The sequence below is a fragment of the Zootoca vivipara genome, chromosome 6 (genome assembly GCF_965207765.1).
Source record: "Zootoca vivipara chromosome 6, rZooViv2.hap1.1, whole genome shotgun sequence".
In the NCBI taxonomy this organism is placed as follows: domain Eukaryota; kingdom Metazoa; phylum Chordata; class Lepidosauria; order Squamata; family Lacertidae; genus Zootoca; species Zootoca vivipara.
In genome coordinates, this window is record NC_142589.1 from 22,022,130 (window position 1) to 22,044,985 (window position 22,856).

General features: G+C 50.4%; 1 protein-coding gene across 2 annotated transcripts in view; it reads right to left on the reverse strand.

Annotated features, from left to right (window-relative positions):
- CAMTA1 (calmodulin binding transcription activator 1) overlaps positions 1-22,856 on the reverse strand; it is a 671,800-nt gene that overhangs the window by 28,019 nt on the left and 620,925 nt on the right. For both annotated transcript variants that reach the window (XM_060276129.2, XM_088671772.1), the window contains exons 7-11: positions 15,093-15,233; positions 11,505-13,384; positions 7,598-7,724; positions 6,744-6,878; positions 1,307-1,458 (exon numbers count right to left, since the gene is read on the reverse strand). In XM_060276129.2, the coding sequence (XP_060132112.2) occupies positions 1,307-1,458; positions 6,744-6,878; positions 7,598-7,724; positions 11,505-13,384; positions 15,093-15,233 (2,435 nt within the window). The remainder of the gene's footprint in view (positions 1-1,306; positions 1,459-6,743; positions 6,879-7,597; positions 7,725-11,504; positions 13,385-15,092; positions 15,234-22,856) is intronic.

The following is a 22,856-nucleotide window of genomic DNA, read 5'->3' on the forward strand; positions in this document are numbered from 1 at the left end:
GTCTGTCCTCAAACAGCTGGGTGGGGCTTGTTGGCTCTGTGCTATGAATGGGTCATGTCCCTCAAACATGGGAAAACACAAGGAAGTGCAAGTCTGAGCTAGTAAGAAAGGACAGGCTGCCAGCTAGGACACTCCCTGTGCTTGTCTTCAGGACCATTGCAGCCTTCCCCAAGAATACAGCTGGGAAGGGCCCAGGGAGCTATTGCGGAAAAAACTCTTCTTCTTCTTCTTGTTGCTTTTTTTTTTTAAACTGTCTTTGCATTATTTTCCCTCTTCAGAATGAGCAACCAATTACACTAACTACAATATTAGTGGCTCTTATTTCTGAGCATTTTAGCTTCTTTAATTTCTACATAGTAGCACATCTCTCTCCTTACTCGTTGTCTTCAAGAGGCAACTGATAAACTGAAGACGGACTATAGCTCAATGCTGAAGCAGCTGCTTTGCATTGCATTCAATCCCTAATGGCATCTCCAAGAAAAAAACCCTCCCTGAAACTGTGGAGAGCCACCAACAGTCAAAACTGAGCTAAACGAACCAATGGCCTGCTTTTTGCACCCAAAATGGACTATGCATCTTCTTGATCAACACAGGCCATAGAAAATAAATAGGAAGCTGCCTTTTGCTGAGTCTGACCATTGGTCCATCTAGCTCAGTACTGTCTACACTGACTGGCAGCAACACTTCAGGGTTTCAAGCAGGAGACATTTCCAGTCCCACCTTGGAGATACCATGGGAGATTGAGCCTGGAACCTTCAGCATGAAAAGGAGGGGCTCTACCACTGACCTACAGTGGGTGGTCCAGCATCATGGAGCACAAAGCCTCTATCTTAAATGTTCCCCTCCTCCCAGTTGATGCTGGCGGGTTTTTTTGTTTAGCACCATCAGCAGCGACTTCAAAGTCAAGAGGGAGAAAGCCTCTCTATAAAATAATAATAATAATAATAATAATAATAATAATAATAATAATTTATTATTTATACCCCGCCCATCTGGCTGGGTTTCCCCAGCCACTCTGGGCATCTTCCAACAGAAAAATGAAATAAAATAATCTATTAAACATTAAAAGCCTTCCTAAACAGGGCTGCCTTCAGATGTCTTCTAAAAATCTGGTAGCTGTTTTTCTCTTTGACATCTGATGGGAGGGCGTTCCACAGGGTGGGCGCCACCACTGAGAAGGCCCTCTGCCTGCAACTCCCTGGTTCTCTAGAGTGGCACAAAAGACTGAAGAGACTGCAAAAGCCTCTTGAACGTAAAGTACTCCTGTGGGGCACCCAGGAACACAGCCAGGGGGCTCAGCATGTACCTGTGCTTGGCTACCTCCATTGCCGCTGCCGTTGCCCCCACCACCACCTACGCCTTGCTTGTGCTGCTGCTGCTGCTGGGACCCAGTCATTTCGGCCATCCTCCGCTCCATCTGCTCAAGTCGCTCCAGGATAGACATCCTGAACTGGTTCTCTGCGGCAACACAGGAGAGAAACAAAGAGAAAGAGTGTGAATCAGAGAGGTACCCCCATTCCCGCCATGGGGAGCAAAAGCAAGACAGGAGAGGCAAGCCACTGACAAAAGGGTCTCAAGTCTTCAGAAGTCTGTAACCACAAGGATGTGTGTGAAGGAATCTGGGGGAAATCAATATGCTAGGAATTCTTCTTCTGCTCTTTGGCATCACACTGTCCTGCTTCTGAGTGCTTTCTTGGCTTTTCTCAACCACCCAAAACAGAATCAGCTTCTGTATTTAAACATTCTCAAAAAGAAAGCAATGCATGCCCAGGGTCTTTGGCCCTCTTGGCATCTTCCAGTGGATAGACCCAACAACAGATAGCAGGCATGTAGGCTAAATGGGCCCTCCAGGTCGCAGGAGTTTATCTTTGGACATCAAGGCACTGAGGATGGCCAGCTTGCATCCTTCCGAAGGCCTCAGTGAAACAGTGAGGAACCTCAGGCCAGTGAGGAACCAATAGAGCCACGTAAGTCTCTTGCTTGCCCAGATTTCATGTAGAAACCCTTCAGCCAACCATGTTACTTTTGAGTCATTGACTCGGCTTCTCTCTTGGGTGGGGGAATAGTGAAGGAATTATATATAGGGTACTAATGCCTTCGGAAGACTGACACACAAATGCAGAATGCCGCTGCTGGATTGGTGGGCGGGGCAGCCCCAAGGGGCCAAGCATCACCATCCTGAAAGTGCTGCCCTGGCTGCCCAAAACAACCAGGACCCAAGTACCTCCCCTGCAAATATCAACCATCTCAAGCCCTACAATTGGTGCTGCCACTTCTGGTAGTTGCTCAACTGGCACTGACCACCAACAGGGCCCCTTTGGTGGTGGTTCCCCATCTGTAGTCCTCCCTGGTGAGATTCTTCTGTCTCTCTCAATACGTACTAACATTTAGGAAGAGTTTTGAAACATTTCTATTTGATAGCTGAGAAATTCTGATTCTAGCAAGCTTGAAATTATTAGCTGTTGTTTTCAGATGTCCTTAATCACTTTAAATAAGTTTTATTTTTAACTGCACTGTCTTCCTGTGCTTTGTTGTTTGCCTCCCTGGGATCTTGGTGGTGCTGGGGGGGGGAATTTGACAAGCAAATAAATATAACCTAGTTGGCCACTCCCCTACCCCAGATTCTTCCAGGCATCACCCACATGTTTGAGGGCCTAATATCTGCAGCCTGGAGGAAAAGGACCTTGCTGTACAGCACAATGATAGAATGACAGAGTTGCAGGACATCTAGCCCAACCTTGTGCAAGGCAGGGATCTGCAACTACAGCACCCAAGACAGTACCCGAACAGGATAGATAAAGCCCATCACCCCCAGAACTGCTTGTACCATGAGGCTATTCCTCCATTCCATTTGCACCCTTGGCCTTTGGGCCTGCCCTCTGGAGCAAGGGAGATAATCCACACCTTAGGTTGTGGTCATTAAGTGATGAACCTGCCTGGAGGAAAACCAGCTCTCCAATGCCCCATGATGAATCCAGCTGGGGACTGAGATCCCCGACACTGTCAGATTTCGAGGGGGGGGGCACTCCCTCTCTTGGGATTTCGCTCCACTTCCAGGGTGGCAAACCAAGACAGGCGGTTCCACAGGCCACCTCTTCAGGCCGAGTAGCCTATTTTGGGGGAGGACAGTTTGCAAAAATCACCCGCCCGCCAGCTGTATACTAATCACACTACTGTCTAAAAAGCAGCCCCAACCAGTTCAAGGAGGCCTGGCACTTCCTTGAGGCGGGGGGCGGGGGCGGGGCAGGCTTCACCACTTTCTTGCTCCAAATCGCTTTCTCTCCCCGTCCCCCGCATTTCAAAATACGTTTTCTTACATTTCGGACGCCCCGAGGGAGAGGTCGCCGCTGCTGCTGGCGGTGGGAGATCGGGAGCCTCTAGGCGGCTCTTCTGTGCCCCGTCCCGAAGTAGGGGATAGGGAGGAACTTCCGTGGGGCGGAGGGAGGGGGAGAAGAGGGCGCGTTCCTTCCCCCACGTGCGGCTGGGAACTTTCCCCGCTCCTCGTCCGCGCCTGGCGCTCCCCTGGAGTCCGCTCCCACCTTCCGCGCGGGCCCCGCGGTGGCGCAAAAAAGGTGGGCAGGGCGGGAGCGAGGCGCACTTATCGGCCAGCCAGCTCGCCCACCCGCGGGTCCCTTCGGACGCAGCCCGAGCGAGGGAGCGAGCGGCCGGTCAGCCCGCCGGGCTCTTTGGACAGCCCTCCTTTTCCTTCCCCGCCTCTGCGCGGCCAATCCGCAGCGCGGAAAGTGACATCAGCCCCCGCTGCCGCCGGGGAGCGCCCGCTCGCCACACGCGCGCCGGAGCCAATGAGGAGCCGTCGGGGCAGCGCAACAGGTGCCCGGCCCGGGACGCCCCGCGCCGCCGCCCACCTCGCCCGCGGAGCCCAGCCCAGCCCTGCCTTGCCTGCGCCGTCCGTCGCGGCCCCGCCATGCCCGGCCGGAGCGCACGAAAAGGAGGAGAAGGAGGATGCGCTCGCCCCGGAGAGCGAGCGACCTGGCCAGTCCCGCTCGGTCTTGCCGCCGCTCTGCGCCCGCAATGCAGCCGCCGGGGAGGGGGCGCTCCGCATTATGACAAAGCGCGGCTGGAGCCGCCTCCGCGCGGCAACGCCGCCCCCCTCCCGCCGGGCTGAGCCTCCCGCCTCGCCCCTTCGCCGGCCCTGGCTGGCTGTCGGCCGTCGCCCTCCAAGCTGCAAGTCGCTATGCCTTGCGCCGTCCTCCTCCCTTCTCCTCCGCGGGCTGAAAAGTGCCCCCCGCCACGGCTTGCCTTCGGGTTGCTCCTGCCCCCCCCCCAAATTCCTGCGGGTGGGCTTTGGCGGGAGTCTCCTCCAACTCTTGTGCCTGGGCACCCGTGAAGCAAAGGGAGGGTCTGCGCGGCAAGGACGCATGGCTAAACTGGGGTGGGATCGACGTTGGGACGGCCTTCCCTTGGACAGGCCCCCTTCAGCGTCCGGAGCAGAGCCGAGCCGGCAAGGCAATCCTTCCCCCTTTTCCTAGATCAGATATACCTTCCTCTCCTCCCACCCCCAAATCACACCAGAGCCATTATTCCCTGCCTTCCCCTCCCGCATGGCCGTGCCCCGCTCAGCCAAGCCAAGCCTGAGAAATGGCTTTGGGCATTCCTGCGTTTCAGGGTGTGAAACGCTCCCCATTTTGAAGGCTGCCTCAGGAGATGATGGGCTCTCCTTGGCTGGAGGTGGAATGGTCACCAGCAAAGGATGCTGCTGTTGCAGATCCTGCACTGAGCCAGGCATCACGTGTTTCCAAGCTCCCTCCCAAGTCTATAATACAACTTGTCTACATCATTCTTAAGAGTGTGGCACTCATACCTGGACACAGTCCTCCAGACCAGGCTGGACTACTGCCGAATAAATTAGAACTATTACTTCCCAGGACTTGGAAACTATGATCCTATTCATGTTGCTTAAAATTACCCACCCACCCCACTTTTTTTTGCAACCGTATCACAGTGCTGGCTCATGTTTAGGTTGTAGCTGATTACAATTCTGAGATCCTTTTTACATGTATTGCTGCCAAGGCAGGTTCCCCCCAAACGACAACAACAACAAAACCTCAGGGTGCACCTCACCAAATATAGAACTTTGCTGTAAAATTCTTTTTTAATTAGTTTTGGCCCAGTTTCCTGTTCTCTCAAGGTCTGCGGTGATAGTAGCTCTCCCTCACAGTTTTGCATCATCTGCAAATGCTCATTGTGTCTTTGAGCAACCCTCATGCTTGCAAGGATAGTGGCCTAGTTCTTGCTAAGGTATTACAGCCAAGCCTGGCTATAGTACATCAGATTGCATGATTAAATGTACCTGGGGGATCCTCTGATTAACTGATCCTTCCCCAAGAAGAAGAAATGTGTGCAGAAGGAGGCCAGAGCCCTTCTTCTCCCCAACAGTTTTCCACAGGAAGGGTTTGTTGTTTTGGCATGCAGGGACATTTAGTCACGTCTGGCGTGATGCAGCCCAGAGACAGCTCAGAGCCCCAAAGCAGAGCTGCTTTGCAGGAGCTGCACCTCCTCCCAGGTGTTTCCCTCCCCGGGCAGGTATTCCTCACTGCTCACTGCTAGCAAGTCGGGTTTCCTGGATTTGCTGGAAGTGTTTGAAAAGAAAGCTCCCTGGACTGTCTTTTACCTGCCTTGCTGTTTGGCAGACTTTTATGGCTTTGATTCTTGTTGCATTTGAATGGTAATCATTTCCTACCCCCCCACCACCATTCCTGTGCAAACGGAGCCCATAAAATTTGGAGAAAGGGGATCTCTGTAGCACCCTCCATCTCTCCCACTCACATCTTTTAGCTTGGTAAGCCTCAGTTCCTCCAGGAAACCTGAGCAGTGCAGTTTCATTTCACCCTGTAAGCTACAGAAAATCCAGGTTGCCTGAGTCAGCTGGAGGTAGAACTCTTTGAAGAGTCGCCTGGGAACAATCTGGGTCAGCTTCCCCACCTCCAAGGAAATTAATAGACCGAGCCTCTGGCAGAGCATGGCTTTTTCCACACAGGAGGTAGCACACAGATAGCAGGAGGAGCAGAGCCCCTGCCATCCTCCCGCTCATTTGCACAGCCTTCCTCAAGCTGGTGCCTTCTAAATGTTTGGGCTACAACCTTCCTCACATTCCCTAACCTTTGGTCATGCTGGCTGCTGGGTTGGAGGCCACAAAACTTTGGAAGGCTGGTGGATGTGGTGGCCTAGGGGAGGCACTGTTTTTGAATTCATAGAATCATGGAATTGTACAGTTGGAAGGGACCACTCAGATCATCTAGTGCAACCCCCCTGCAATGCAAGAATCTTTTGCTCAACATGGGGCTTGAACCCACAACCCTGAGATTAACAGTCTCATGTTCTACCAACTGAGCTATCTTAGAACTTGTGGCATCCCTGCTACTGATAGAGCACACCTGGGGTTGCAGAGTTCTGAAGTACCCCAGAAACACTTGTGATTGCCCTTGCAGCCACTTCTGGTTCTATACATCATTCTTGGATTCTGGGCTTGCTTTGGAAGGAGATTTATCACTCGGGAGTGCTCCAAAGTCACAGGGGCTGAGACCTGCAGGTGGATGGGCTGGTTAAGGTATCTTTTACAAGACAAAACCGAAGGCAACAGCTCTACTTGCAAGGAAGGGATTCGCCAGCGATGAAGCCTGATACTTTCCCCATCTTCAGGAGACTGGAGCCCCCACTGCACAGTCTGACCTCCTGCCCCCAAGACCACCCACCACTCTGGGAGCCATGTTTGCATTTCTCACCATCCAGGGACAGCCAGTCGTGCTGAGAGGAAGGCAAGGGTGGCAGTGCCCGTGCTTTGTACTCAAAGACCACCGAGTTGGAGATGATCTGGTTGTTGAAGGCCACTTGCAGAGTGACGAGCCCCGTGTCATGAGCTGAAAGGCAAAGGGAGATGGTGGCTTTTAAGAAAGTGATCCCAACACACGGAAGCCTTCACTGGGCACCTGCAAAACACACCTTTCTCAGTGTGTTGGGGACTATGGCGACCCCCTCTCCTCCCCACCACCTGCCCTTTCTGGAAGCAGAGGCTGGCTCTCTGTCTGCTGCAAGGTGGTAAGGTAAAGTACCCCCAGACAGTTAAGTCCAGTGAAACTTGACTATGGGATTCGGCACTCATCTCGCTTCAGGCCGAGGGAGCCTGCGTTTGTTCGCAGACAGCTTTTCAGGTCATGTGGCCAGCATGACTATTTAAACAACAAACTAGACAATAGGACAACTTAAACAATGCAATAAAACTGGGACGGCAGCAGCAGATGGGGAAAAAATCTATATGAAAAGCAACAGATCAGAAGACAGATCTACCGACACAACAGTCAAATTGAACCTCTATGCTCAGAGGCTGTGTACCTACAAATAACAGATGCTGGAAATGAATGTCGGGGAGGGCCTCTTTACTCCTCATAGGTTTCCAGGAACCTGGCATGCTGTGGTTGGAAGCCAAAGGCTTGCACTTTGCAGCAAAGTGGCTCCTGAATTCTGAAGCAAGGATTACAAGTGTGTAAAGGTGCCCCAGCTCTTTCTGATGCGATGCCTCCAGCACAGGGGCTTTAAACACACACACACACACACACACACACACTCCTGGATTTCTCACCTGGGCAATAACAGCGCAGCACCCCCGGCTGTATCAAGGAGGCCGGCACTGAGATCTGGTCAAACAGGCAGCTGTAGTTATTGCTGGCCTCCTGCCAGGGCCCTGTGATCAGCACCTTCACGCCCCCCTGCAGAGGAGAAAAGCAAGCAGAGCAGGGAATGGGTCAGGAGGCGTCAGTCTTGGACCACTCTTGGCTGCCTCCACTCCTCAGGGGGCTATCTTCTCCTCCTGCCCCACAAAGTGACTGACATTTGCCACAGAGAGATGAAATAAGAGCAGGAGTCATATGAATGTCAAGGGGCTCTCAGCCCTGGCGGCCAGCCAATGCCTGCTGCATGTGGGACAACCAAGACCAGGCAAGCAAGCAGGGCTCCATGGCGAGGTAGGGGGGGCTCCCCTATCTATGAGGTGGCTTTCAGTTGGGAACTGGAAGTGTGGAGCTGTGAGTGGTTCAAGGTGCCCAGCTGAGGCTTTGGGCTACAACTCCCATCATCCCCAGCTCTCACGGCCATATTGTAGCCCAAACATTGGAAAGGCACCACTCAGCAAAGGCTAGCTTCGTGGGAACCGGAGAACAACCATGTGCCGCTCCATCAGATACTGTCTTCCTTATTTTCTCCAACCAAGTCCTGTAACCAATGCCACCTAGTAGACAGGAAGCTACTGTATTTTTCGCTCCATAAGATGCATTTTTTCCCTCCTAAAAAGTAAGAGGAAATGTCTGTGCGTCTTATGGAGCGAATGCGTGGGCCCTGGAGCCGAATTGCCCAGGGGCGATCCATGTTTTTTTTTTTTAAAAAAGAAAGAGCTAAAGGCTAACAAGAGGGGAAGAGAGTGTTGAAAGGAACCCGCTCAGCAGCTGATTGCAAGAGATCGGGGAGGGAGATAAGAGGAAGGCTGTTTGTTTCCCCAGTGACATGTGACTGTCTGATTAGATTATCTGTCTGGAAACTGTAGAAATGGGTCCCTTTCCTTTCCTATAGAAGCTGCAGAACTGTGAGTTGAACCCCGTAAAAACAGGATTCCCCCCCCTTTGCAAGGTAAGCTCAACAACTTTGAGCTGATCCTAAAAAATGGAATTTTCCCCCTTTGCAAAAAAGATGCACAAATGTGAGCTCCCCCCCCAAAAAACGGGGCTTTTCCCATTTGCAAAAAAAAGCTGTACAACTTTGAGCTGCTCCTCAAAAAAATGGAGCTTTCCCCCTTTGCAAAAGAAGCTTCCTCAAATATTTAATGGGGGGGGGGCAAAGGCACCTAGGCCTCTAGGAGTTGGCTGCTATGCCTAGGACAATTCAAGAAAGCAAAAAATTTTTTCTTGTTTTCCTCCTCTAAAAACTAGGTGCGTCCTAGTTTTTACCGTGAAAAATACGGTAAATGTGGCAGATGTGAGCTGGTATTCAACTAAGACCTATGCAGAGCGTAGACCCACTGAAATTAATGAACCTAAGTTGCTCATGTCTGTTAACTTTGATGGGCCTACTCTGAGTAGGACTAGCATTGGACACCACCACCAGGGGTTCAAATACCACCCCCGGCTTCAGTTGACTCTGTGGCCTAGAGAAGTCGCTATTTGCCTCAGTTCCCCATCTGATGAATGTTATCAGGCATGTTCACCACCCAGCTTTCTCCCCAATAAGGACCTCAAAGCTTGTTGCCATTCCACCTGAAGGAAAGCCCCTTGAAGGAAGCAGGAGAAATAAAAACCAATCCATCAGTACTGGAACCACAACACAGGAGAGGGACATTCAGATTTCCTTTCCAATGCCTTTCCAGAAGAAGGGAGCTGCTGCTGAAAAGGTCCCTCTCCGTTCGCCTGCAGCTTCTGAGTCAGGCTGAGATTCTCAGGGCCCAGTTGACAGTATGAGAGAGAGAAGTGGATCACAGGCTCCTGATTTTGCTAAAAAATGTAAAAGACCCTGGAGGAGCGGCAACAGGGGAGGGTCACCTTAACCCACTCTCCCTCCGCCTGTTTTTCAGAACAATATTGTGCCCCAACTCACCATGAGGAAAAGATAAATATTTCCCGCTATGGGCATTTTCAGTGAGAAATAGCTCTGTGGGGAAAGCCATGGTAGCTTCCTACAGCTGCTACTTATTCTGCAAAGAAAACTGATGCGTGTGACCCTTGATTCCGAAGGGAGGACTTGTTTTAGCCTAAGTTGCCCGGGAGAGAGAATCAAATGTGGGCCGGGGGAAGGAGAGGCCTCTGTCCCACTGCTGCCTCTGTCCAAGCAAGTAGCACAAGAAGCATCTTCAGGTTGCAGAGCCGCCCTGCATTGGCTTCTGCTGTCACATTTGGGCAGGAGATCTAAAAACCTGGAGAGAATCTGAAATATGCTTCTCCTGTGCTGACCCCCAGTGGCAGAAAGGCAGAAAAACACTTTTCAAAAAAGCAATTTTACCAGCTTGGATTGGGAGGCCCTCGACACACACACATTGTTAGTACTTTTCAAATCTACTTCTCTAAAAAGTTAGAAGTGGGGCTGCTGTGAGCAGGTCTGGTTGCAGCACCTTGGCCAGTGCACATTTAGTGTCCAACCTGGGAGTCTTGGCGTGTAGTTGGAGAAAGGTAACACAGAGGGATGTGTTTCATGAAAGGCACGAAGGCACTTTGCTCTGGGGATGGACTGGTTTATTTCTGGGGTTAAGATGTATGGCTTTAGGAAACAGGGCAGAAATGTTCACCTGCCCACCTTGGTTTGGTTTTGTGATGTCACCATATGGCTAAAGCCGATTGGTTGCGTGGCACTGCCAGGAGGCCAGCTCTCTACTGCCTTTCATCCAAGGTGCACTTTGTACTTTTCTGCCCGAAGAAATGCTCTACACAGTTCTATATAGAGAAGCGGGTAGCAGGGCAGCATTCTGGCCGGTTCAAAATATTTCTAGGCTGAAGCTGGCGACTGTGTCACTCACCTAAAGGTAAAGGGACCCCTGACCATTAGGTCCAGTCTTGACCGACTCTGGGGTTGCAGCGCTCATCTCGTGTTATTGGCCGAGGGAGCTGGCGTACAGCTTCCAGGTCCCACTTCTGGCAAACCAGAGCAGCACACTGAAATGCCATTTACCTTCCCGCTGTAGCGGTACCTATTTATCTACTTGCACTTTGACGTGCTTTCAAACTGCTAGGTTGGCAGGAGCTGGGACCGAGCAACGGGAGCTCATCCCGTTGTGGGGATTCGAACCGCCAACCTTCTCATCGGCAAGCCCTAGGCTCAGTGGTTTAACCCACAGCGCCACCCACGTCCCTGACCATTAGGTCACTCACCCACCTACTCCCAATAACCCCAATCTCTCTCTCCCATCTTTGCTCAGCCTAAAACAGGGAGGGACAGAGGCCTTGGCGGGAATGAGAGACTGTAATGTCGATTGGAAAGGAGACTATAGGAGCACCAGAGAAGCCCAGCAGCAGCTCAATCAGGTCTTAGGGACCCAACGAGCCCAGAATCCTGTTCTCGCAGTGGTCAACCAGATGTTTCTTCTGGGAAGCCCACAAGCAGGACACGAGCCCAACAGCAGCAGCAGCAGCAGCAGCAGCAGCAGCAGCCTCCCTACTTGTGGCTCCCAGGACTGGCATTCAGAGGCTTACAACCTCTGACAGCAGAAGCTCCCTCTCCCTTGCATGCTGCGGTTTCAGTTTTCCTTCCTTTCCAACTTCCCTGGAGCACAGATGGGACAGTCAGGTAGAGAGGTGGGGCCCTCCCCTCCTTGGCAGGCCAAATTATCTCATTTCCAAAACCCAGGGCTCCCCCCCCCATTGGAACTCAGTTCTGGCATCTCTCAGGTGGGCGCCATTGCCATTCTAAGAGAACAAGGGAGGTGTTCATCATGGTGAGTTCCTGCACCTCTTTTTCTAGAAAAAAATAGCACTGCCAAAAGCCACCAAGGGCTGAAAAGCCAAACAGCTCACCTCTGGATAAGACCACTCGGGCGAGTAATCCGTCACCATGAAAAGGCGCCCGCTCTGCTGGAGCATGCCCAGGGTGCCCTGAGCAGCAGCAGCGGCTGCTGCTGCCGCCGACACCACCTCAGTCACGTGCATGTAGGCCAGAGTGCTTGCCCCGTTCTCTGTGCCGCTGCTGAGGTGCAGGCTGGCTTGCTGGGGGCTGCAGCAGGGGATACACATCTCTGCCTGGCTGTAGGAGGCCCGGTTGGCGTCCTCCGGCTGGGGCAGCCCACTGCTCTCGCCTGATACCAGCTGGTGCCCGTAGATGGTGTTGCTCCCACCTTCCACCGAGATGAAATCATTGATCAGGTCAGAGAACTGGTTGCTAAAGGAGATGTCAAAGTGGTCCAAGCTCAGCTCCATGTTGGAGGAGTTGTTCAAACCCGGGTGGGCTACTGGGTAGAGGCCTTGCACCATGTTCCCTTGGAGGATGGGAAGGCTGTTCCCATTCCGCAAGCTGCCCCCGTTGGTCTCGGGCTGCATGTAGTGCTCCGTCCCACCACAGGCCTGGAGCTCCCCCGTCTTCAGCAGGTTCTCATTCCCATCCGCCTGCGGCGAGGTCTCCATCGGGACCTCGCCTTCAGCCGACATAGCCTGGAAGTTTGCCTGGAACTGCATGAGCTGGAGCGAAGAGGTGGACTCGATGCGAGCTTCCACCGTGCCGTTGCAGTTGGAGGTGTTCTGGGAGGAAGCCTCCGTCTTCACGTTGGGGAGCCCTAAAGGGTTGACAAAGGAACTGCTTGCATCGTTCAGGTTGTTGTGGCTGTTTTGCTCCAGCGGCAGAGGTTTGCTGGCATCCTGCAGGAAGAAACTGGGGGAAGGGGTCTGGTGGACGTGGGGGCTCTGGACCGCTTGGTTGAAACCAGAGGAGTAATCTTTGTTGGAATCGATTGCACTAAAGTCCATTTGTTCCAAGGTGGTACTGGGGCTGAGGCCTCCGCCGGATGGGAGCAAACTGGAACCGGTCGTAAGGGTGAGCGAGTTGGACGAGGAAGAGGAGGAGAACGCTTCTTTCGACATCTGCTGCTCAAAGGACGTGTCCTCCGTCTTAATCTCCTTGGTGAGGGCTGCGCTGAAGTTGAACCCACGCTCTGTCGTTGGTGACTGCCTGATGTTGGGGCCCAGGCAATCTGCCTTGGGACCTCCTCCTCCATACGTCTGCCCCTGCTTGGGATTGTTAAGGAAGCAGTCCGGGTCGAAATTCATAGTGGTTTCTGGGATCTTCCGGCTACTGTCCAGAGTGGTGGAGAGCACCAGCTCTTCGGAGACGCTGGCGGGCAGCATGGACAGGCCCTCCGAGCTGCTGGCGGTGGGGAAGGTGAACTTGTGGCCATCCGAGCTCACGGCCAGGACCAGCCCTTGGGCAGCTGCGTCCGAGGAGAGGAGGTGCTGATTGGGACCCGCGGTGGGTGACATTGTGTAGACGGCCTCGCTGGTCACATCCGACATGAAGACTGTGGCGTTTTGTGACAGGTTGCCCATCACTGAGGCAACGGCCATGCTGGAGACCCCAGTGACAGCCGGGCTGTCCGCCACATCGGGGTCACTGTTCAACCCACTGCTGATGGACACGGGGGAGTTCTGCGTGGTGTCAGGGACTTCCACCTGATTGGTCGAGGAGACCTCTGTGCTGTTCTGATGCAGCAGGACCGGCTTGGCCACTTTGCCGTTCCTTTTCTCCCGGCTGGAGGACTTGCCATGGCTGTGCTCGTTCTTCCCTTCGGAGACATCGTTGTTCTGCACCTCGGAGTGGGCGCTGTACCCGCCTGACCTCGGCTCGACCTTTGGTGAGATGATGCGGTGTTTGGCACTGTTGCACTTGTGGTGCACACTGCTACCTGCGCCTGTCCAAAGCAGAAACAGAAGGTTAATCGTGGACTGGAACACAAGCCAGCTGGTCCTTATGCCAGAAGTTTCTCTGTATTACTTTCTATTGCAAAAGGGATGGCTGGGACTGAACAGCTGAAGCTTTCTACAGCCATCAGCCTTAGAGCAAGATCAAGATGGGCAAAAACACCATGAAAGGATCAACCTGTTGGGGGACTTCAGAGCTTCAGCCTGAACATGTTTTGCCTACAGCTAGATTTGTGCCTCTTGGACCAGAGGTAACTAAGCTTTCCGTTGATTTTGATATGAGACTATACTATGAGGCATCCTGTCTTTGTTGGTTGAAGGAATGGATGGTATTAGAGAATTCACATATTCTAGACTTAGAAGGTCATGATAATATTTTTGGTTGGCACACTTATTTATGGTATGAAGAGGTGAAAGTACATAAAGGATTTACAAATAATATAATTAGGAAAAATTTGTATAGAGTATGGGATAAATACAAACATTTATTAGAGGTAAAAACACCACTTTGGCTCTCACTGTTGGAAGCTATAGCAGTAAAGAAAAAGAATATGATAGAAGGGTGGACAACTTATAGAAATTTATTAAAACAAGAGGGAGGAGAGTATAAATTAAAAGAATTTAAGGAACCACAGAAAGAAGGTGAAGTCAAGTTTTGAAATGTTAAAATGACTAAAATGACTAAAATGTATAAATCTGAAAATCATAAAAAATTCATAGTTTAGGTTAAAATGCATTCAAAAATAAGTATTTTAAAATAAAATGTGTACAAAACACATATTTTAAGTTAGAATAGACAAAAATAATGCAATTCTTTGTATGATAATTTAAAAGAGGTTTGTAGCCTGAAGAAGAAACAGGACAGAACGTATGTCTGAAATTTGGGGGACATACAAAATGTCCCCTTTTATTGGTGGGGTAAGGATTCAGTCGTATCCTGGCAAGTGCAGGCCGTGCTATTATAGTCAATTTCCAGCTCTTGCACAGACCTGTTTCCTCAAAAGACTGGACTTTTTGCACTAAACAAAGTGACCAGCAAATATGCTGGGAAGCAAAATAATGTGACCTTCCCACCAGCAAATCAGGCTGAATGCTCAGTAAAGGGGCAAACTGGAAGTTACCTCCCCAAGTAGCCTAGGAATCAGCTGATCTGTCTGCCTCTGATGTCTAATGGAGGGTCCTGCTTAAGGTATTATGGCTAAGAGCCCTTCAACCCTCCTGGCCCATAGGGACATGGGTAGTGCAGGCAGGACTGGCCCAAGACATTTTGACACTCGAAATGAACTACAAAATGGTGTTCCCCTTTCCACCAGGGAAGAAGGGGAAAGTGAAGCTTGACATCAGGAACAAAGGAGGAATAACGGTCTGCTGCCCCTGTGGATTCTGCCACCTGAGGCAGTTGCTTCACTTTATCTCAGGAGTGGGCTGGCCCTGAGCACAGGAAGTCAGAGCATTGGTCCATCCATGTCAGTGTTGTCCACATGGACTGGCTGTGGCTCTTCAAGTTTTTCAGGCAGAGGACCTTCCTACCCCTGTGACCCTCTTGCATGCAAAGCAGGTGCCTTGCTTCCCGCCCCCCAGCTGCATCCCACCCTGATTCCGCCCTCCCACAAATCCAGCACTTTGTGGCATTCCAAAACTGGGAGAGTGCAGAACGCTTTTGCTCCACTTTGGGCCCTGCAAGCTCCTGCTCCTCACCCAAGTTGCCAGTGCAGAGGCAATTGTGCGTCCGAGGCTGCGGTTTGGTCTGGTGGCTGTCCAGGATCTGCTGCACCAGCTGCTCCACAGAGAAGCCCGAACTGCTGTTCCCATTGCTGCATGTCCACTTGATGCCGTGAACTGTGGAGAGAGAGAGAGAGAGAGAGAGAGAGAGAGAGAGAAAGGCAAGAGGTGAGGTGGAAGCAGCAGCAGCAGCAGCAGCCGGACGACCAGCAGTTGTCCTGGCAGATCCTTTGCTCTGGAGGACCTTTGGTTGGGGACAGACTATGTGGAACCACGTGCTTCGTCACCTCATTTCCCATTAGGGTAATTAGAGTTGGGAGTGAGAGGATGCCCCTTTCCCCCTTCCATGTTTCTCCAGGGGGCTTTGCCCTGCTTCCCGCTCCTCCTTTGCTGGAATAACTCCTAAAATAAATCCCAGGACAGGAGTATACACCCTTTGCCAAAGATTCAACTCCTTTCAGCTTCTTTGCATTGCCCCCACCCCTCTGTGTACCAACCTATAGAAATATGTGCAGGGATAATTCTTTTGTTTTTTTCCTTCTGTGCCCCCCACCCTGCAAAAGCGCTCTTGGCATGAATGTGCGCATGGTTTCCTGCAGGTGAGTTTTGCTGCGTTTCAGCCGGGCACAGAAGTGCAGAGACGCAACCTCTGGCCAAAGAGCATCTTGGGGCAATCAGGTCACACTGAAGCTGCTCTCTTGTGCAAGGTTTTCATAGCCAGTAGGCACCACACCCGTCCTTCAAACATCTGTGAAATATGTCTTTGTTTCCAGAAAAGTCTGGCAGTCTTTTAGGTGGAACTAAGCTTTGCATAGCCTGGGTGCAAGCAGATCAGAGCCAATGTTCAATCAGTGGTTGGCCTGGGGGACTACCGCCTCCTCCATAACTTTGCAGGGGCTCTGGAATCCTTGGGCTTGTGATAGCTTCTGGGCTGGGTGCAAAAGTGTGACGTCACAGATTCCAGAGCTATGTTTCTCTTGCGGTGCACGTACGGTTCTGCGTCCTGCTGTTGACGTAAACTTGGAAGGGACCCGTTTTTTGCTGCTCCAGAAGGTACGGCTGTGTTTTGTGAGGTGATTTGGGGGGGGGAGACTTGCAAGGCCTCTTCAATTTGGCTCTGAGTCTGTACAGAATAGGGAGAGGCCCCTCCGCTGGAGCATCCCCAGCTCTCTGAAGAAGAACAATGCTGGCCTTCAACTTTGCTGCTTTTGGGCCACAAATCCTGTACCCGTGCCCCACCTTTCCCTCACTGGGTCACCAAGCTAGGCTGCTGCTCCTCCTTCTCCAAATGAGCTTCTTTTTCTGCTGCTGCTCCCCCTTCTGTTGTGAAGGTTATACGATGAAAACCCACTGAAGGGTGACAGATTGCAAGGAGAGAATTTCAGGATGCTTAATGTAAATTACCGACTGTCTTGGCACATCCAATATGCAGATTGTCTCGCTTTCCTTGCGCAGCGCAACAAACCCCCCCCCCCCCGCTTTTTAAAGAAAACCTCCTCTGAGCCAGCGAGTTGTTAGCACTGAATATAAAATACTATCAAGATGGCTTTTAACATGTCACGCTTGGCTTCCTGACACATAATGAATCAGTGGGAAGGGGTGGGAGGGGGGGGGAAAAGAGAGCATTATGAAGGGAAGGTTAATAAAACAGCCCATTGCCACCTCCCTCCTAGAAAGGCTGGAAGATCAAAACTGCTTGGAAAGCACACCAGATCTCATTGGAGTTTGGGTAGAGAGGTGAATAAATAGAGAAACGAAAGCATCCCCCTGGATCCTTTGCTGTCACTTGAGGCTCAGGTGGCTCAGGTGGCTTCGGTGGCCCGGAGTGCCTTCCATCACCTTCAGCTGGTGGCCCAGCTACGCCCCTATCCGGACAGGGATAGCCTAACTACTGTTGTCTATGCTCTGGTAATCTCAAGGTTAGATTACCGCAATGCGTTATACGTAGGGCGGTTCGGAAACTTCAGCTAGTGCAGAATTCAGCAGCCAGGTTGCTCATCACAGCAAGACAGTTTGAGCATATTACACTGGTCTGACTGCACTGCCTACCAATTAGTTTCTGGGCCCAATTCAAAGTGCTAGGTTTGCAGGAAAAAAACCCAGCCAGAATTTTACTATCCCAAAGATGGAAAAGCGACAAAATACCAACGAAAGAACATTGGCAAGAAAAGTTGATGGAATACGCTGAAATGGTGAAGCTAACCGAGAGACTTAAAGATAAGGACAATCGCAACTTTAAAAAAAGATTGGGAACCTTTTGTGATGTATATACAGAAACAATGCACTGAAATGAACTCACTGGCAGGATTGGAGTAGTACACTTACAATGGACAAATACAAACAGAAAGTATAATTATGAGGTAAAAATGAGAAGAATAGATAAATGATGCAACCTTAATTTTAATATACAAGGAATACAAAATTATAATCAGAAGAAACAGGTATGCTATAAACCAGGAAGGGAAGTTGGGAGAATTCGTGGGGGGGGGGGGAAGTTAGCTGAAATTGAAAAATGTAATTTGAATGTTTGATTATGCTAAAATTTCTTCAATAAAATTAAAAATGTTAAAACAACAACAAAGTGCAGGGTTTGACCTGTAAAGCTTTAAATGGCTCAGGACTGCCTCTTTCCATATGAAACTACCTGGACCCTGAAATCATCTTCTGAGGCCCTTCTTTGTGTGCTTCCTCCTCAAGAGGTCTGGAGGGCGGCAACACGAGAACGGGCCTTTTCTGCAGTGGCTTCCCATCTGTGGAATGCTCTCCCCAGGGAAGTCCACCTGGCACCTTCATTTAGGCACCAGGCAAAAAAGTTCTTTTTTAACCAGGCCTTTGGTTGATTTGATTGACACCCAATGCCCTTTTTAAATGTTTTTTTGGGGGGGGTGAGTTTATTGGGTTGTTGTTTTTATTTTGATTATTTATTTTGTGGTCTTATATTTTGATTTTGCCCTGAGACCTCCGGGTATAGGGCAGTATATTAATAATAATAATAATAATAACAACAATAATATACTTTGCAGCTGCACCACACACATACCCTCTCATGCACACACATATAGACTAGACCCAAAGGCATCTATCTGAAGGCAGCCCTGTTTAGGGAAGTTTTATTGTTTGATGTTTTATTGTGTTTTTAATATTCTGTTGGGAGCCACACAGACTGGCTGGGGAAACCCAGCCAGATGGGCGGGGTATTATTATTATTATCATCATCATCATCATCATCATCATCATCATCATCTTTCACACAGATCCATTTCACCTATGCACAGCCATGCATACAACTTTCCCTCTGCCTCTCACAAACCACACACCCACAAAATATATAAGCAAAATAAAAACAACAACCCAATATCCCCCCACCCCCCAAAAACCCCACAACCACATTTTAAAAGGGCATAGGATATCAGCTGGGGAGAAACACATTTCTGTGCTACACACATATATGACTGCAGTAACACCTACAACAGCCCTGTAAAGTGGGGCAGCATTTTTTATCATCTCTGGGGCTGATGCTGAGAGAATATTGTTCTCATTGTTCCTTGCTCTGGGATTGAAAATAGTCAATACAGACCTGGTTACAACTATTTGGAAATAAATAAAATAAAATAAAATAACGGCTTACTTAAAACTCCCTGACCTTAAAACCAGGACTTTGTGGCTTACCCCATGACCCTTATGTAGCCATTCCTGTCTTTATGACTTCCATGGAAATATAAAACCACACATGTGAGAAGCAGGGCTCAGCTGCAGACTACGAGTTTTGCATGAAAAGGTCCCAGGTTCATCCCCTGGCATACCCCCTCAGGGAGGGCTGTGGAGAAACTCCTGTTCGAAATCCTAGGCAGCCACTGCTGGTCAGAAGTTGGATGGCCTGCTGGTCTCAGTATAAGGCAGCTTCCTCCATTTCTCCTGTGTTTCCAAGAAAAAAACCTACTACCCTGTCTCCAAAGCCCCTAACTGTGGACACACAACAGCCGGGGTCTCCTTGGCGACTGCCCATTTGAAAAAGTAGCATGTGCCTTTTCATTCCCGACTCCCCACAAGTTTTAATTGACAGAAATAAAGGGATCACTTCTGGTTTTTCTCAACTGGATTAAACTTTAATTAGATTTCTCTTTTCATACCTCCGAACACCTACACAATAACAACTTTCAAATCCTGGCATGTGGTGTCTCCCACCCTTTTGTGGGTTGTGAAAACCCACCTGGCTGTGCATTGCTGAGCGAGCAGACTTGAAACAATGTCCCTGTCTGGGGTTCCTTTTGCAATCCTTTCTTTTCCAGCAACCGCTGCTCATTCCAACATCTCCTTAGAAACCCGGCGAAGTCTGTCATTTGCTCCTTAATTGCAGCTGCGGGTCAAGCAAGGCAGAGCATTCTCTTTTAACTACAAAAAGGCAATTAGAAATGTAGCTGCCTCTTTGTGAAAGTCTGCGGTCTGCGGCTATAACTGCATCACGTTCGTCTCCCAAACCAAGTGCCTAAAGAGATTGCCCCTTCTGAGCCATGTGGTGCCTAGCTGAAAGCCCTCGGCTTCCCCAGGGTTAATCAAGGAGCTCTGAGCAAGTAATGGTGGGGACCAGGGACGGGAAGAAAGTCATCCTATGCATTTATCGCAGTGGACTGACCCAATTTGACCTGCTTGGAATGAAACGATCCCTTGGATTACACACTTCTCGAGTGCGGGATATACGGTAGTTCTGGTCTCCAAAAGGGGCACACAAATAACTATCGATCTATCTACAAAAGTTTTGCGTTAGGGGAGAATGCACCAAAAACAATGGGAGTAGGGTGCACTTTGCAGGAAGGAGGCTTCCATAACATGCAGATATTTTGCGTGTCAGAGGCAGGGAGGGCGAGAGGGAGAGAAACAAGCCTTTGGTGGAACGCCAGGTCCATCTCTGGAAGGGGCTGCAGTTATTAAACAGTAAATTCCCCAAAAGGGCCTGATTGTGCAGAAAAGACACGGTGAATGTTATGGGATAGTATGTAGAGGAACGAGAAGCTTGCCGTTTCCTTACATTTACAGGCCTCTCCCCACTTATGCGCATTTGACTTGCACGCGGCTGCGTATATGCGTGGCGCTGAGAAATAATGAAACAAATTGACTTAAACTGCAAAAAGGCGTGAAAAAGGCAAAGACGGCCAGAAAAAGAGCAGGAAAATTGCAAAAACATGGCAAAAAGAGAGGGAAAATGGCCACAACCAAGCCCTGCAGGGTATTGGTCTACCTTTGAATCACAGCCAGGCACTTACGGGGGACTGGTCTACCTGCCTTGTTTCCACATCGTCCTCCAGCAATGAAGAAGACAGTCACTATTGCCACCATTCATGCCAGTCTGGTAAGTGCTGCTGGTTTTTAAAAGGGGTTTTCGAGGGTTTCCAGAGGTTTAGAGGGCACTTACAGGTTTTTTGGATGGTGTTCCCGACTCTGCACATTTTCACTTACTCTGCACACTTTCACACGGCCCACCCGGAAACAAAACCCCACGTAAGTGGGGGAGATGCCTGTACTGTATTTAAAAGTTCTACTGTCAGGACCAAGGAGAGTGAAAAACTCAAGCAGCCCCTACTCCTTATTAAAGTTTCTCAGCTAATTTGCACTGCAGGACCAACCCAGCCTTTTCTGGTCGTAATTTTCCAAGAATATTAAAGTGTTGGAAACAATTTGTCCTCGCTTTGGAGACACAGCGCTTCAAGGGTTACTCTAGAGGGCTGTTTCCCAGATGGGCAACTGGAGTCCCTTTGGCACAACCTTGGCTAACCTGGTTCCCTCCAGGCTTTTCGGACTACAACACCCATCAGCCCCAACTGGCATGTGTCCTCTGGGGATCATGGGAGTTGTAGTCCAAAACAGCTTGAGCACACCAGGCTGGGGAGAGCTGCTATGGAGAAATAGACTTGGTCAGGAAGGTATGTGTGTGTGGTGTGCCTTTGAGACAGTGTGTGTACAGTATATTTTGTGTAGTGGCGTTGGGTGAGCTGCAGAAACAGAGGTGTTTTTTGTTGTTTGGCTGGGGTTGCCTGACCTGTTGTTTATTTCTGAGTCATCTAAACAATTCTATTCTGGAGAACGTGACATTGAGCTCACTGGGGTTTACTCCTAAGTAGGTGGGCCCAGGACTACACTCCCAAAGTCACAGGTTCTCAGTGATGCACAGAGGAGCAGCGGGCAGTGGCGATATCCACACCACAGCTGGTCCTCCTTAATCTCCAGCACATCAGAGCATAGCTGCCAAGTCCCGGTTAGAAAAATACGGGATCAGCACCACCGGCACCAGAAGTCGCTTCTACGCATGTCCAGACATGTGTAGAAGCAACTTCCGGTGCCAGCACTGCCCGATTTCCAGTGCCTAGACATGGGCAGAGCGGCACCGGAAGAAATCCGGGGGAATTACGGGATATTTTGCCATTTGGGATGACAGCGGGAAACAGCTTTAAAAACGGGGGTTTCCCGGGGGAAACGGGAGACTTGGCCGCTATGAATCAGAGGCCTTGCTCAGTTGCTCCTGGGCTGGCAAACAGGGGATTTTGTTGTGTGTGTGCAGAAGCTCCCCTCCTAGTTTGGTGCTCTCTCCTGAACCTCTATACCAGGTACACAAACTGGCAAAGTGCTGAGCGGCTGCCACACGGCTCCTTTATGACTCCTGCGGCAGGAGCCATTAATTCCTCTCTCCTCCTCCTCCTCCTCTGGTGCCCATTGCAAGGCCCCTTTATGGCTTCCCACAAACCCACAAGCTCGACATCAGCAAAAGCAAAGCACCGGCTTGGCTGTGGCACACCTGGGACACCTCTCCCCGCTTCCAGGCCAGACAGGCGGGCTCAGCCTGCAAAGCATCTCTAGACAAGAGAGGCCACCTCTGCCTGCCTGCCTATTGGCCGGTTTGCCTGTTATTTATAGGCTGCCCCACCACAAAATGGTTCTTTGAGTTGGGTCTCGAATTAAAAGAGCAAATTATAAAGCAAATGTCTCAGCAAGGAGCACTTTCCCTCTGTTTCAAAGTGGGTAGAAAGGTGGCATTTAAATGGGGGGGGGGGAATAAACAAATGGTTTTTCGAAAAATCAAATGTTATTAGCTGCTGGTTGCTTTTGATTCCCAGCATCAGCATCACACTTAAGAACAAGAAGTGTCCTGAAGCAGCAGCAGCAGCTGGATCAGGATCCGACCACAGGGGGCCCATCTCTTCCTCCAGCTTCTCCTCTTCCTCCAGCTTCTTGTTCTCACAGTAGCCAACCAGATGTCTCAACGGGAAGAAGATGAGAGAGGAATTGGCACCATTACAGGTGCCACATAATACCCGTTCCACATTTGTAAGAACTTGACCGTTGAGTGTGGCAGCACCTGAACTTTGGAACTCCCTGCCTATTGAGATCAAGCACTTGCCTTCACTATACTCTTCTGGTGCCTGCTAAAAAAAATTTCTTCTTTAGACAAGCCTACCCGGATACTTGGACCCAGGTGGCGCTGTGGGTTAAACCACTGAGTCTAGGGCTTGCTGATCAGAAGGTCAGCAGTTCGAATCCCTGTGACGGGGTGAGCTCCTGTTGCTAGGTCCCAGCTCCTGCCAACCTAGCAGTTCGAAAGCACGTCAAAATGCAAGTAGATAAATAGGAACCGCTACAGCGGGAAGGTAAACGGCGTTTCCATGTGCTGCTCTGGTTTGCCAGAAGCGGCTTTGTCATGCTGGCCACATGACCTGGAAGCTGTACGCCGGCTCCCTCGGCCAATAATGC